Source organism: Buceros rhinoceros, unplaced genomic scaffold (genome assembly GCF_000710305.1).
Source record: "Buceros rhinoceros silvestris isolate BGI_N320 unplaced genomic scaffold, ASM71030v1 scaffold3565, whole genome shotgun sequence".
Lineage (NCBI taxonomy): Eukaryota > Metazoa > Chordata > Aves > Bucerotiformes > Bucerotidae > Buceros > Buceros rhinoceros.
Window position 1 is genome coordinate 50,615 of NW_010413270.1, and position 15,532 is coordinate 66,146.

At 39.8% G+C, this 15,532-nt stretch overlaps 1 protein-coding gene across 2 annotated transcripts in view; it reads right to left on the reverse strand.

The window, feature by feature from the left end:
* The window catches only part of LOC104493889 (E3 ubiquitin-protein ligase Midline-1), a 96,331-nt gene that overhangs the window by 19,143 nt on the left and 61,656 nt on the right, over positions 1 to 15,532 (reverse strand). For both annotated transcript variants that reach the window (XM_010136652.1, XM_010136653.1), the window contains exons 3-5: positions 7,796 to 7,903; positions 4,467 to 4,615; positions 1,166 to 1,293 (exon numbers count right to left, since the gene is read on the reverse strand). In XM_010136652.1, the coding sequence (XP_010134954.1) occupies positions 1,166 to 1,293; positions 4,467 to 4,615; positions 7,796 to 7,903 (385 nt within the window). The remainder of the gene's footprint in view (positions 1 to 1,165; positions 1,294 to 4,466; positions 4,616 to 7,795; positions 7,904 to 15,532) is intronic.

The following is a 15,532-nucleotide window of genomic DNA, read 5'->3' on the forward strand; positions in this document are numbered from 1 at the left end:
CATTTCACTGTAGTGGCTTTTAACCATTTCTCACTCCCACTCACCCACACCCTGATGGGGAGGGATGCAAGGAGAGGAGGTAGGAAATGCATCCCAGTAGTTCTCTACTGCTTCCTGGGTCATTCTGGGGCATGCTGGGGGTAACATATTCAGCATAGAGAGGGATAATAGATTTGGTTTATATGGCAAGATTTTGGTAGCAGTTGGGCTTCAGGGGTGAATTCTGTAAGAAAACACCAGGAAGGGACCTCATGTTGGACACAGCCAGTTCTAAGACAGACCCAATGCTCCCCAAAGCTGAGTCTTTGTGATAATGTCTTTAAGAAAGGGTAAAAGAGACTGCACAGCAGCTAGGAGAGAGAGTGAGAAAATGTGAAAGAAACACCCCTGCAGACACCAAGGTCAGTGAGGACAAGGGAAGGTGCTCCAGGTGCCGGACCAATGACTTCCCTGTGGCCCAGGAAGAAGACCATGGTGAGGTAAGTTGTCCCCCTGCAACACATGGAGGGGTACACTGAAGCAGGTGGATATGCCCTGAAGGAAGCTGCAGATTGCAGAGAGGAGACCATAAAGGAGCAATATTTCTGGCAGAAACCATGGCCTAGGTGTGACCCACAATGCAGCAGTCCATTCCTGAAGGACTGTATCCTGTGCAAAGGAACCATGCTGGAGCAGTCCTTGGAGAACTGGTGCCTGGGGGAAGGACCCAGGTTGAAGAAGTTCATGAAGAGCTGCTGCATCCTGTGGAAGGAAGCCCATGCTGGAGCAGGGGAAGAGAGTGAGATGGAAGGAGTGGCAGAGATGACATGTGATGAACTGACCTCAAGCCCCATTCCTTGTCCCCCTGCACCACTCCGGGGGAGGAGGTAGAAAAGCTGGGACTGAAGTTGACTCTTACAATTAATTGGCAATAAATTACATTAACCTTCAACAAGTTGAGTCTGTTTAGCCTGTAGCAGTAACTGATCTCCCTGTCCATACCTCAACCCACAAGATTTTAATCTTATTTTCTTCCCCTGTCTTCTGAGAAGGTAGAGTGAGAGAGTGGCTTGTTGAGCACGCGGCAGGCAGCCAGAATTAACTGACCATGGAGAGGAATGAAGAAAATCCTATCACTACTATTTTATGAGGAAAACACAATAGCGGCACCTCGAGAAAAAGTTACCTGTCAAGTAATCAAGGCATTCCAACAATTTCTTCTCCCTGGTAAAATCAAGTGCGAAAGTATCAAAAGTATCATTGAGATTAATTTCAGGAATTAGAACCTGGGAGGATGCAGTTGCCATGGAAACCCTATAATGAAAAGAAAAAGTCTTTTAGCACACAAGGCACAATAACTTTCACACCAAGTTAGAACCTTATCATTATGATTATTATCACTTCTCAAAAAGCATGACAAAAACATCTGCATGTATTCTACATATATGGTGTAGGTTAGGAGCTTCTCCTTCCACTTTTACTTTTGTACGTCAAGTCTCCTGTAAAACTCCCTTACTTAGATTTTGCTTAACATGCAGTATTAGATAAGTTTCTAACACAATATTGCTTAAGCATTAATATACTTTGAATTGTTCTTTCTAGTCACTTATTGAATCAGAGTAGCAACAGCACCATCTTTATCTGTGTTTTAAGCAATTCTGACAGATGCTGCATCTCTCCCAACCCTTGTTTTCCCAAGCAGTTTCTTGCTCCAGGCATTCCTTGGCTGTGCTGTCCCAAGGGCTTGGTGCAGAACCTCACACCTCCTCAGCTGCTCAGCACAGCACGCTGCTGTTGACTTCAAAAAGCACAGTGGGAAGGTAAATAGATGTCAGCACAGTTTATATGGAAAGGCTCTTTCCTGCAAAGTGTGTGCGCCTACTTACATCTCCTCCAAAACTGAAAAGTTTCCTTCCTTACCTCACTTCAGGAGCTACATCCACTTTTTGTCTGTCCAGCTATACTAATGTAAAGAGATGGGCTTTCACAAGAACACTGCCACCATCAGGATGGATTTTTCAGATCCTTCAGCCTAGTATCTCAAAATACGTGTTTCTGGAGAGCTAGGTACTGGATATGTTTACAGAAAGTTCAGTCCGTTTAAGCAAAGAGATTATTAAAACAGAAACTGGTTAATTGTTTCAGTTTGGAGGTAAGCAGACAACAATGTGCCCAACGTATGGCAGTTAGCTGTCACTCATGACACATGTCAGATCAAAATATTTTGATTGTTTCAATTAATGGTTTTCCAAATTAGAGTATGTCTCTGTAGACAGAACTGAAATGGCTTCAGGACAAATGCTTGCTAAGAGCTATGTTTTCATATATTATTTGTGTAGTATTTTAGGAAAATACTGCTAGGAAAGCCAAAAACTGAGCTGCACATCTCATTGTCTTCAGCATATTTTTCAATAACTGAGCTGAGGAGGTTTCCTAGTCAGTAATTCTTGTTATACAGTTTTCAGCGCTGTTTCTCTTGCAATTGTAGTCGTAGAATTTAGTTTAAAGTAGAACCTAGTAGAGATTTTGGGGGTTTTGTTTGTTTGTTTGTTTGTTTTAGAGAGGATAATTGAAGTGCCTTTTCCCCAAGCTCTTTCACTTTGTTTTTTTTTTGTCCCCCACGGTCCCACCCCCCTGCAGTTCACCTGCAGTTGCACTATGGTGATTTTACATCTAGCAGGAAAAATAAAGACAAGCATTTCTTGTAGGGCCCGTGTTAGGCCAAATTTGGGGTGATACACACCTCTAGAAAACTAACAAAGGCCTTGCTAATAAGCCAGCAAGTAGGTATCTAAGATTAAGAGCTTCTTTGTGTACCTCCATAAAGCACATATTGATTGTGAAGAAGACTGTATCACCAGGTCCTTTTGGACTGTTGCTTGGGGCTATGCAAAGGGTGCACTGTGAGTAAGTGTCTGAAGTCAGGTTTTGGTGAGCTTAACAATTCACAGTTTCAGACACCATGTCACCATATTAGTTCCAGAGGATTGAATTTCCGTTTGTACTTCTGCCTGTTCAATCCGACTCTCTAGCTGGTTGGAATGAGTTTTTCTAGGATAAATGCATTTCACCCACTGTAAATACTGTGACCTAAATCACTGTAGTGTGTGTAATGTCTTTGCTATACATACTTACCCGTTGTGCTTACAACAGAGAATATTATATTGCAATTACTTTGAAATATGTGCATGAAGAAATGCAATGAGCATAATTTCACAGGACTGTTTTAGCTGCTGGAGTTCAGTGCCCTGGTGAGACTGACATGAGCAGTGTAGAAGCAAACAAAATACTGCTCACCACATGAGAACTAGGAGAGTTACTTGTGGGGGATAATTTATTAATCAGATTTAGTCTCTTTTTCCTCTTGCAATTTCTCTGCAAGCACTTGGGTTTTTTCCCCGTCAGTTTTGTTCACTGATTGAAATGATTGTCTGATTTTCAGGGCGTTCACAGCCATCTCATTACAGGCAGCGATCTGTGATAGCCAAGAATCAGATTTGATTGGGCACATATGTCAGCTGGTCTCATTTCTTCTCTCTGAGTGTCTGTCCTGTGACTATATTTACGATGCAACTGTTCATATTTACAAGCTCAAAGTGCAGCCTCTCTGAATATTCTCTGGTAGTCAGTTAAAAAGCTTTGTGTCTCCACAGGTTTCTGCCCTGCTGCTTGTTCCACTTAATATTGAAAAAAGGGCAAATGTTCACCTTCAGCTTTTTACTCATTATATTATTGTGGTGGTTTTCGTATCAGCTGCGGCTGGACTGCCACATTGTAGCTTGGTGACAGAATACAAACCAGGGTCTAAGTCTGATACATCATATGCAATCTATTGCCTTGCCGTGCCTTGCCATGCTCTTCTCACCACATTTTCAATTCTCTGAACCTGTAACGAGCAACTCAGTGGTGCTGCCTTATTTATAAATTTATTAAATAGCTTTGGAGAGACCTGATATTCAGAGAATCTGCATTCAGCACTCCGGAGCAAGTAACAGACTTGACGGTTCCCAAAGACACACATTTTGTTATCTTGCAGCTTGGTATGTTGTGCAAAATATATATGAATCTATTAAGATAATTCAAAATTTCTTCTAAGGAATGTACTCACTACCTGATTCTTTTTTAATCTCAGAATTTTTCAAGAGTAGGAATTTCAGCCTCCAGAGACCTGTTGTTTTTTTTTTTTAGCTTGTTTAGAACCACATTATCTGCTCGGCATCCATGCTACCTGCTTCATCTGTGCATGCTATTACTGTTCTCTTATTTCGCTTTCTTTTCCAAGTGCTGCTCTTCTCAAAGGGGTGGTTTTGTTTAGCTTTACAGTAAGATCCTTCCCACTCCAGTACAGCATAAAGTAGTGTTCAGGGGGGATGTGTCAATCAGCTCCCCTTCCTTTGACCACATTTGTGGTGGGACAAGACAATAAGGCCACTGTGACAACCCTTTTGCCTTAAATGGAGGTTTTGCAAGAGGAACGTCCTCTTTACCTTTCAGTGATATTTTTAGCAGTTTGCAGGAAGCGAGCATGATCATTCTCCTTCAGCGACTGTTCAGCCTGAGAGATGAGGGATGTTGAGCGCTCAATGCACTGTTTGCAGTTTGCAATCTGCTGAGCCAGTTTTCTCAACCTCACCACCTTGAGTGGAAACAGAAGAAAGCAGTCACATATCTAAGGTCACAAATCATGATTACATTTGCACTTCTGAGGCGAAGCTGGAATGCAAAGAGGGAGTTAAGATGAACGGCTTCACTGACAACAGCTTCTTTCACACTAGCTTGATGATGAGCCCCATCTAGCTGTGTAGAATTTTTAATAAGAGGACAGGCGTAGCCTTTCTGCCTCAATATTTTCCACACAGAAAACAACAGGGGAGAGCCAAAACAAGCACAGCTGGCCTATTTTCCAACAGAAGAAACGTCATTTCCTGGTACTTTCTGCTTACATGATAACTAAGGGCTATTTAGATAACAGTTTCCCTGAAGTGATGAGGTCTGCATTAAAGGCAGCTTACAGATTAACTAGTTTTTTCCTATTACTGAGGCAAATTTCATAAAAAATAATTGGAAAATACAGAAAAAGGCTGTTTAATTCTACTAACAATACATGCCTGCCCTTTTCATTATGTGTTTTTAGTCAAACAGGGTGTTTTCTTTTGGATGCTTTTAACTGGACAAAAGCACAGTAGTGCCAGAGAGCTGATTATTATTACATACATAATATGTAATAAACATATATGCTGGAGATAAACATGGTAGATGTGGTTGTAGTCATCAGCTGAAAGGTTAGGGAGGGGCACAGTCGATCCTCGATTTGATGACAATGTTGGCTAACAAAACTTCTGGTTCCTGAAAGGTCTGGGAGTCCTTCCCCTTGTCATCACATCAGAATCACTGTTTGAACAGGTAAGAAACAGGAAGGAAATGAAATAATTCTGGAGTTTAGAAAGGCATTAAGACCCAGTTACATGAAAAATGAGGAAACTAACAACCAAGTGGATTGGCAGAAATATCCAACTTTATAATTAAGATAACATTCCCAACCTCAGCAATTAGGGCACAAGCTATGAAGTTGCTGAGTTGAATTTCAGATATAATTGCATCCTAAGAAAAGATAAGGGTGTCTTAGTGCACATACCCAATAAGAGAAACCAGGAAACTAGCAGGAAAATAAAATTTTGGAAAACTTTGAAAAAGTAAATACTAGCTAAATGATTAGTGTTCTGCAAAATTTGTATTTCTTCCGAAGATAGAGACAGTCAATAAAGGGAGAAAAATGCTAGGAAAGCATACAGATATTGATAGTGCTAATAATCTGATCGGCTTCTGCAATGACTAACATCATAATGTTTTCCCTAACTGTGCATTTGCGGAGATCACAATTTGGTCTACACCACTCTAACCAGGGAAAGCTTCATTGCCACATTAAGGAGATCACCTCTTTATTTACTTATTAATTAACAAAACAATGAACTGACACAAAGATTATCTTGTAAGCTTTTAGCAGTTAGAAGGCATGTCATGATTTGTGAGGTCTGTGTATGAACCAGTTTTTTTATTTGCCTGATTCTTTTTAATACCTTCTTCAGGAAGAAAACTGACAATAAACTTTAAAAGGACGAGTCTCCTCTCATCCACTCCCCATCCACCCCCACAACAGCAGCAATGATATCTGCACTAAAATTATCTTCTCTATTGGATATTTGTTTTTTTCCTGTTACATGCTCTGTGGGGTTTTACGGGCTTTGTGTGATTGATAGGTGAGATTAAAGATGGAGCTGTACCATGTTCTCAGACTCGTGGTCCGAGTTTCCAGCCTTGCAGCCAGAGCTAGAACTTTAGATCTGAGCATTGCCAGTTCTATAGCCGTAAGTATAGACCTATAGCTGAATTTGCCATGCCCAACCTTCCAGAAAGACTCTTAGTCACAGGCCCTCTTAAAAGAAGGTGCATTGAGCAGAATTTCTTGTGGCTTTTCACATGAGTCTCTTGAAACCCTGAAATCTTTCAACATATAAAACATTTGGGGCAAAGCACTTCAGATCTTTATTGGACCTCCATTGGTATCATTTTTGGTTGAACAAAGGAGAACAAAGAATGGGGATAGATTCCATTATGAGCTATTTCAAATACATTTGGAGTCAACTGTATTATAAATCTTCCACGCTCTAATGGATATTAGAATATAGTTTTGCAAGCAATAGATTTTTTAAAAAGCAACTCGAGTATAAAGCACAAATCAGAATGAACGGAAAGTTTTCTACTTCACTGGAAGCACAGCTGGTCTCACTGCATTGAAAAACAGTTGAAACAACAATGCAGAAGGCCATCCTTTTCTGTTTTGAAGGGAATTGTATTTTAACAGCATGAGGAAATTTGGGTTCTGTCACACAATATACAGGACCTGCGGTTTCAAACATGTTTAAGTCAGCTCTTGCCTACAGGCTTTTTATTTCAAGTTAATTGGAGTATCTTGACAGCTGCATGAACCGTTTAACCTGCTCTTGACTTTACTCCTTTCCTGAGCGTTTCCCACACAAGAAGAGTTTATATTTGACTTAGTTAGCTTAGTAGTTGAAGAATAAACACCCTGCACCTAGAAAATAAGAATGTTAATTCAACTATAATGTGTTTCTGAGCTAGCAAAATGTGTTGAAACTTGAATATCAGAGATTTTTCCTGCTCAGTATGTTTGCCACTAATAATCATTGTACCTCAGTAATTAATTAATTAATTTCCTGAATTTTTTTTAATTAATTAATTAATTTCCTGGTTGTTTTTGAATATTTTTTTTGCAAATAAGTTAGGCTTCCTATTCTCAAGAATGGCAATGATTGAAACAAATTCTTAATGACATACTATTTTAATAAGTCATTAAAATATCTAGACTAAAATATTCATGCAGATAATTGCCAGCCCTGATACCGAATGTCGTGACACTTTGTAAAAGTGAAAACTTTGGGGGAACCACTGTCAGACATATAATAGAGTGAAGAAATCATTAATTAGTCACCATTTACTGATGACCATTAATTCATCACCATCTACTAATTTCTGTGTTTATCCTTAAAAATCATAATCACATGTAGTAAGAGAAATGCCAAACAAACTAGCAAAGGGTAGCATGAACTAGCTAAGGTCTAGCATACCAGTCTTGATACATTTCACTCCTCTTTACACGACAGCAGCAGTAGCCCAGTACTACAGTACTACATAAGGACTTAAAAAAATTTGTATTACTAGTACCTGAGATCAAAAAGCTGTGAGCTTGAGGAAACAATGTTGACCTAATTGTGATCTAAAGAAAAAAAGCTTTTACCTTTCCTTCCTTGATTTTGGTTCCAATTATTTGTCGTCTTTGCTGGATTATTTCAATGAGTTGGTCACATTCTTCCATCAGCTTGGTTTCTTGGCGGGATGCATTTACCTACAAAGAAAACCATTATGATCAGCAAAACCTCTTTTGACATTTTCCTTTTCCTTTTGCTAATTTCTGAAACGTTGGTTTTTTTCTTTTTTTTTCTTTCTCCTTTCTGTGTACAATCTATGTGTCATTTTGTTTTCCCTGTCTTCGATTTTGTGAAATACTGAAATGACTCTGTGTGTCATGTTTATAGGAGGTAGGACTTACAAATAGATATTCAGCAGGTATTTCTAACTGAAGAGAGGAAAGCCTGGTCCTGTGAGTAATCAATGATGTCAGTTATAGCAGACATCAGTGAGGAGTGAAGGCTCTTTAGGAGGTGCCTAACACATCACAGCCTTGAGCTGTATATAGGCCTCCAGTGAATACTAATGCATGTAAGAGCACAAGTACCGGATCAAACAGTCCATCTAGTGCTGTGTCCTGTCTCTCACTGTTGCTAGTGCCAACATTTCCTAGTAAAGCATCTTAGGAAGATGTCTCAACATGTATGATGTTTCCCATGAATTATCGACCTCCAACCATTTGCAGCTCAGAGTTTTCATGAACAAGACACAATTCTGATGTCATTACTAATCCTCAGAAGAGTTACCTTCTATGGATTTATTCAGTCTCTCCTTCGATCCCTGAAACCTTTAATTATCTTCACCATCCTACAGCAATAAGCACCATAGCTTAACGCAGTCAAGTGAAGAAACAATTCCTTCACAGGGATTTGAACCTGTCTCCTTCCAGCTGCATTCAATGATCCCAAGTTCTTTCACTGGAAAAGGACAGTGAACTACTGATACCTATCCACAATCTCCGTGTTGCTTGTGCTTTTATAGATCACTGTTTTGTCCTCTAGCAGGACTTCTTCTGTCTTGAAGAGTCTTAAGTGATTTAGATTTTCCTTGCATAGTGATTCAGTTATGAAAGCCGTACCATACCTTCCATTATTCTTGGTTTTCTTTTCTGAAACTTTGCCAGGTCTACCAACTCCTTTTTGATGCGGGGAACTGTATTAAGTACTCAAGGTGCAAACAAACTACGGAGTCCTGCACAATATGTTTTCTACTTCATCTTGATTATTTTCATAACGATTCCTAATGTTTGTTTTGTTTAATTTAACACTTGGAAATATTGTTTATTATTTTCAATGTCTATATAGTTGGTCTTGATTCAAATCACCAAAGTTCCAAGTGACATTACCAAGTCATATGTATTAAATGTCTTTATTACTACCACCTTTCCTCAGCAATGAATCAGATACAAAATTATAGCTGCACTCATGAATTTTTTCTATAGTATAAATATATGAACCAGTGAAACCATTTTTAATGAAAATCTCACAAAGAATTTTAGCTTTCTATGGAAAATGTTGACTTTTGTCAAAAAATAAGAATACTTAAACTAGAAAAGTTTTTGTTCTCAGCTGAAAATGTCTTGTTTCTGGGGGAGATGATTGATTTTTTTAGTGAAAAGTCAACATCCTGTAGAGCAAGAAAAAAGTGATTCCCCAACAGCTGTAGTATGTATAGCTTACATGTATGCGTAAAACATCAGAGAAAAAGGCAAAAAGTGCTAATCATACCTAGAATAAAGAAAAAACTAAAGGAGGGATTTCAGAGCTGTGTTTCCACACACATTTTGCTAAGAGGGTGTTCAAGGGTTACAGGTGGGCCAGACACTAGACAAATGATAGATGCTCTGTATTACAGACACCCCTCCCCCTACCCGCCTCCCCCACTTCCCCCCCTTCCCAAAGGGAGAGCAAAAAGGAGCAAGGGAGAGATACTTATGGACTGGATAAGAAAACTAAAACTACTTTCATGCAAATAATAAGAATAAAATGAAATGCATACACATATATACAATACCCATACCAAACCCAACCCCCCTGATGGCAATTACATCACCATCACCACTGATGCTGAGGGCAGGCACTGAGGAAGTCCCAGACTGGACTTCGTGGCAGACAGGGACTGGATTCAGAAGCTGGATTCTGGAACTGGATTCAGGAATGCACAGACTGGGATCTAAGGTGAACGGCCAGAGTCCTCCTCAGACATCAGCCATTGAAGAAGAGAGCTTGAGCCTTGTAATCCACCAGCTTTATATCAAATACGATGTGTATGGGATGGAACACCTTGTTGGTCAGTTTAGGGTCACCTGTCCTGTGTGCTCCTCCCCACAGGTGCAGCCTCTAACTTACTGCACCCCCAACATGGGACACAGGATTTAGCAGTGACCTTGGTCTGCACAGGAGCAAGTACAAGCCAGAGCCTTTCTGCAGACCAGTCCCTGGTAGTAACTGCAAACATCAAGTGTTAACACTGCTGGGAGCAGACACTGTCTGAACAAATATGTTAACTTCAGAAAGTGCCATCAGGCTGCAAAAATTCAACGTTAACTTCAGAAAGTGCAGTCATTTAGCAGAGACTGAGCTGGAAAGTGAAATCACTGAAGAGAGTGAGTTCTGTGCTAACTCAAACCAGGACAAGAGTAAAGCAGTCTTCAGCCCTGGCCAATGGCTCCTAGACCCACCTCACCTTTTAACTTATTGCACCCCCACCGTGGCACACGGGATGTAACAGTGACCTTGGTCTGCACCGGAGCAAGTACAAGCAAGATCCTTTCTGCTCACCAACCCCTGGCAGTAAGTGTAAACATCCAGCGCTATCTCACTTCTAGAAGGAGACACAGTCTTCAAAAATACACCGTTAACTTCAGAAAGTGCAGTCATTTAGCAGAGACTGAGCTGGAAAGTGAAATCACTGAAGAGAGTGAGTTCTGTGCTAACTCAAACCAGGACAAGAGTAAAGCAGTCTTCAGCCCTGGCCAATGGCTCCTAGACCCACCTCACCTTTTCTATTGCACTAGTAAGTCCTAGTGGTAAACAACAGCAGGGAACAGTTCCAGGTGACGAGTAATTATATTTCTTCCCTTGGTTATTTTTCAGTCTGATGAGCCCCTTGATCTGCCTCGGCCTTCTTTTTTTCTTCCAACAATGTGTTTAAACATGCATTTACCTGTAAGCGTATTATGGAGCTCTCTAAGATTAAGCAAATGCTTGTATGTCTAAATTTGGATGAGGACCAGTTTTTCAAACAGCCTTCTTACGTGAAGCACATTGTGTCCTCCAGGCAAAGAGGGGGCTTGTTTACAAAGGCCCGCTTTCATTAAGGTTTTGGATTATCCTTCTCAAACCTTCAAAAAATGAAGTTTGATTGCATGTTTTACAGGCTTAATTATTAATTAAGACATCAGGATTATTATAAAGAGAAAATATATTTGTTTCTGGAGGGGTTCAGATGATACTGAAAATGCTGGGGAAGTTCTGCAAGGAGTAGGTGAGGATGTAGAGTGCTTCCACCATGTGGTTTTAGGTGCCTATTTATCTATCTCCTTACATTGCTCTGCCTGGCTTCCCACCACAGTCCACGAGGAAACAGAGTCCACGGAGCAGCTCATCCAAAGCCTCTGGCAATGTCTCTCCACTGACTGCTCAGGAAGCCTAGAACTAGTCAATCAACACTGTCCTTCCTACTCCCCCTCTTCTCATCATCCCACCACCCCTGCTGCATCACATCTTCCCATCATGCATCCCACTTTGGTGTAAAACTCTGCAGAGCTGTTCTGAACAAGCCATCCAGCGGACAAAATTCCCCAGCCCCAACTCTGGTTTCATTGGTGGGCTGAAATCCCAAATGGGCTTAGTCAGGGGTAACGATCACATCCACTGCACGTGGGTGCAACTACTCCTGTGTCAAAACTGAGGTCTGCTCATGCCAGAGTCGACTTTGGCACTTAACTATGGTAACACTTCACAGGATTGTTGAGCAGATCTCATTAATCTTTGGGGTAACTGTCATGAAACATAGAGTTACAGGAAGGTTAAGACAAAATTGTTTCATTTAATGCTCTGGCTGGTCTGAATAACAACATATTCATTAAACCTTAAACTCTAGACTAAGAAAAACAAAATGCTTGGAAATAACCTTTGGATTTCTTATGCACTGACTGTGGACTTCTCTTTTTCTTTGAAATCTGAAAAGTATACTCTTTTATAAACTTAATTTGAAGACATTTCCAACTTTACAACTTGCACAGGCTTATTAAAAGTGAAAAGAATATTCCAAAAATTATTTGGTATGTCTGAGCTTTGTATGAAAAACCCCCCCAACATTTAATCTTGGGGCTTTTCTGAAGTTGAAATACTTCTTAATCAAATTTTCAGCCTACAAGGCTTCTGATTCAGCAAGAACTTTATAATTGAGCACATGCTTAACTTTAAGTGCAGCATTTTAGCTATGGCCATAAAGGGATTATTTGTGAGGCTACCACTGAATATTATTTACACGTATGTTTCCAAGGAGTCATGTGTCAGACCAAAAAGCCACAGGCGAGGAGCAGGGCTCTGCTGTACAGGTGCTACAGGCTCTGACTTCTGCTTGAGTCCTTTGATGAACAGCAACCTTGACAATAACTTCCAGCTGGGGCTGGCCAAGGTACACGAGTTCTGTCTGGTGAAAATATTTGAGGTTTTACATTTCACATTTTTCCACACCAAAAACAAGCCCTCTTTCCAAGGAGTTCATTAAAAGAGACTGAGAGCTACATTAGAAAATTCTGGAGACTGCATCTTTCATTGTAGTTGTGGGGAGGCTCTGAATCATAAGAAAGTAGATTTTAATCTGGTCTTCCTCCATCCCAGATGAATGTTAACTCCTTAATCTGAGGTATCTATTGCTTGAGAGTTTATGCTGGACTTGGGACACTTTTCTGTAGAAAATTTCATTGACATCAATACACTTAATTTTGGTGTCAACAAATTCCTTAAAAATCCAAGTCCAGAACTACTTAGAACTTAAAGCTTCATGTTATGTTGGTATCATTTTTACAAACTTCCCTTCCATGTCACAAAACAGTTTTAAAACTGACCAGGAGGCCTCATTGCGATTTAACAAAAAATATGACATTTTAATAAGCAAGGACCGATTTTAGTCCTGCTGCTTTTGTGAGGAATTTATTCTTACTCCTGTAATATCCGAAAACCTCAGACAGTTTACTGAAAAAAAAAAAAAAAAATCAGGGTTCTTTCCAGTTTTTTCCAGACAGATGGATAGGGGCTGCTGGCCTTTGCCTCAGGGAGTGGGTGTAGAAAAAAAAGAAAAATAGGGGTTCCTCAGATGTCTGACAGGGAGCTGGAAGCATCAAACCCTCCTGACCCAAAGGAGAGAGTAGGCCAGCTGTTTTCAGCTCCACAAGCTGAGAACGGCTTTGGAAATTGTTCTGCTCTCTACAGAGGCTTCCTTGGCTTTTATCTTCAGAGACCTGAGTTAAATCGCAGCTTAGGTCATAAGAAAATGAATGTGGTGGTTTCAAAGTCCCCAGCAGATGTTTGGGAAATCACAGAACTACAATATGGCTAGATGTTCATGGTTACAGGGGAGCTTTCCATTCAAAGGCAAACAGAGTGTCAGATTCATGCCCACAAAAACTTCCTCAACTAATACACTGGAACCAAAGAATTTTTTTAGTGTCTCAGCAGAATTTTTCTTGCAAGAGCTGAAGTCTCACTCTTAGATTCCTTATGGGTGAGGCAATTTTGTCTGCAAGTGGAAATGCTCATGTGTCTTTTCGGCAAATAATCTCTAAATGAGAAGCCAAATAAGACACCCTGAATTACAGGTGGTCTGCTTTTTTAAGACTACACTGTCCGGGATAATTTCAGAGTAATTTTTATTTACTAGTTCTCCGGTGGTTATGTAAAATGGAAGAAACTGGATCGTATAAAGAGTCTGATCTTTGGAAAGTGAGGTATGAATTTGAGTTTCAGCTTTACTATTTAGAAATGGTCTCAATGCCTCAAAAGTAATTTCTTTGCTGTTGTGGCCATACAGGTAAAAAAGAGGGACCAGCTTTTCTTTACGGGTTTGAGTTGATGGTTACAGAATTACTGTATACTCAGAAATAAACAAAAACACCAGAAAAGTAAATTCCAATAATTCCACTTAACAACTGTAACACCATTGTTACATATTTCAGTCTAGATTTTCAGCCGAATTCGTCCTTACAGCAAACCCAGAAACTGAGGAAAAAGACCCCTAAAATGTCGACATATAATGGCTGGCACCTGTTTACTCTAGGGAAACTTTATGGTCCTGCAGATGCGGAACACGCTACCCAGGATTACAGTCTCTAGGTGAATTCAAGGATTATACTCAGGTTCATTTATTTATTTCATGGAAATACAAAGGTTAATGATGAATGTGCATTTAGGAAAACATTTATTCCCTTTTTACGGATGGTTAGACTGAAGGAGAGTCATGGAGTCAATATGCTTTCATTTCATATCCCTGTTCAATCTTAGAGATTATCCAATTTAGTCTTCTGTAGAGCAAAAGCAACTCTTGGAATAGTGCTTTTTCAGACTATATCTAGCCTAAGCGTAAAACTGATTTTATTTATTATGACAAACCGTGCCTTTGGAAATACTTGATATTAGTCAGCTTGCCATCTGAATGGATCATCTACAAATCCTTTATTCTGAACTGGGGCAAGAGAAGGGAATGGTCATCTCCCACTTCAAGTGTGCCAGAGGCTTTGTTTTTGTTTGCATTCCACATCTATCTTTAACTGGGAAACCTGTGTTTAGAGGCAGCCTCAGAGGTTAAACAAAGGTCGGCGCAAAAATACAGCAACTTACTCTGGCTACGTAGGAATTTTGTGAATGAAGCATCAATTGGGCCAGGATAGCAAAAGTGCTTTGCATCGGCTCATAAGACCATCTGGCCCAATCTTGACTAAATGTAAACCTTCTTAGAAGTTCAAAATACTCATGTTACTTATTAAAATACTATTTCAATTTTTTTTTGTCCTACAGTGCTTTGAAGTATATTATTGAGAAACTAACCAGCAAGATCCCTAGCAGTCTTCTCGTGAAGTACACAATCTAATCACAAAACAAAAGAAACCCAGAAGTTTCATGGAAAACAAACAAACTGTTTTTATAAGATTTCCATTGAGAACATAAAAAACCCTTAAACTCAGATGATCTAGAAAGTTCTCAAACAGAGCTACTTCAGAGACTCTAATGCTGACAGCTGTAAAGCCCATCAAATAGGCTTGCTTCAATGAACCAAGTCTTGTTTCTATAAAACACACATGCAGCAGCATCTTGAAACTATAGCAGGCATTTCTCAGCCGGTGTGGCCAGCTGGAGAAACGGCTGGGCTTAGCTCACCTGTCTGACATGGATGTTGCACAAACATATGGAAAACAGGTAGAGAAACACAGTGGGGAGGGCTGAAGCAGAGCTGTGGAGACTTTGGGCAGCAACGAGACCTAAGATCGGATTAAGCTCTTTGTGAAAGTAAGCCCTAAGAAGGATGTGGTTTTTAAGATGTAGTAGAAGGGTCATATTAATAATTTATTTTTCAGTCATTATTTCCATCCTTTTTGTTAGTTCTTTCTTTGAACCTAAATAATGAAAATATATTTTGAATTGGACAATATTTACTTCTTTATTGTTTTTTATTTATTGTTTTTATTTGTTTTTCTTGCTGACATTAAGCCTTTGTTTCACACTGAGGAAAATATTCCACTTGGGGTGTCTCATTTAGAGTAGAAAACCAAAACCAATTAAAT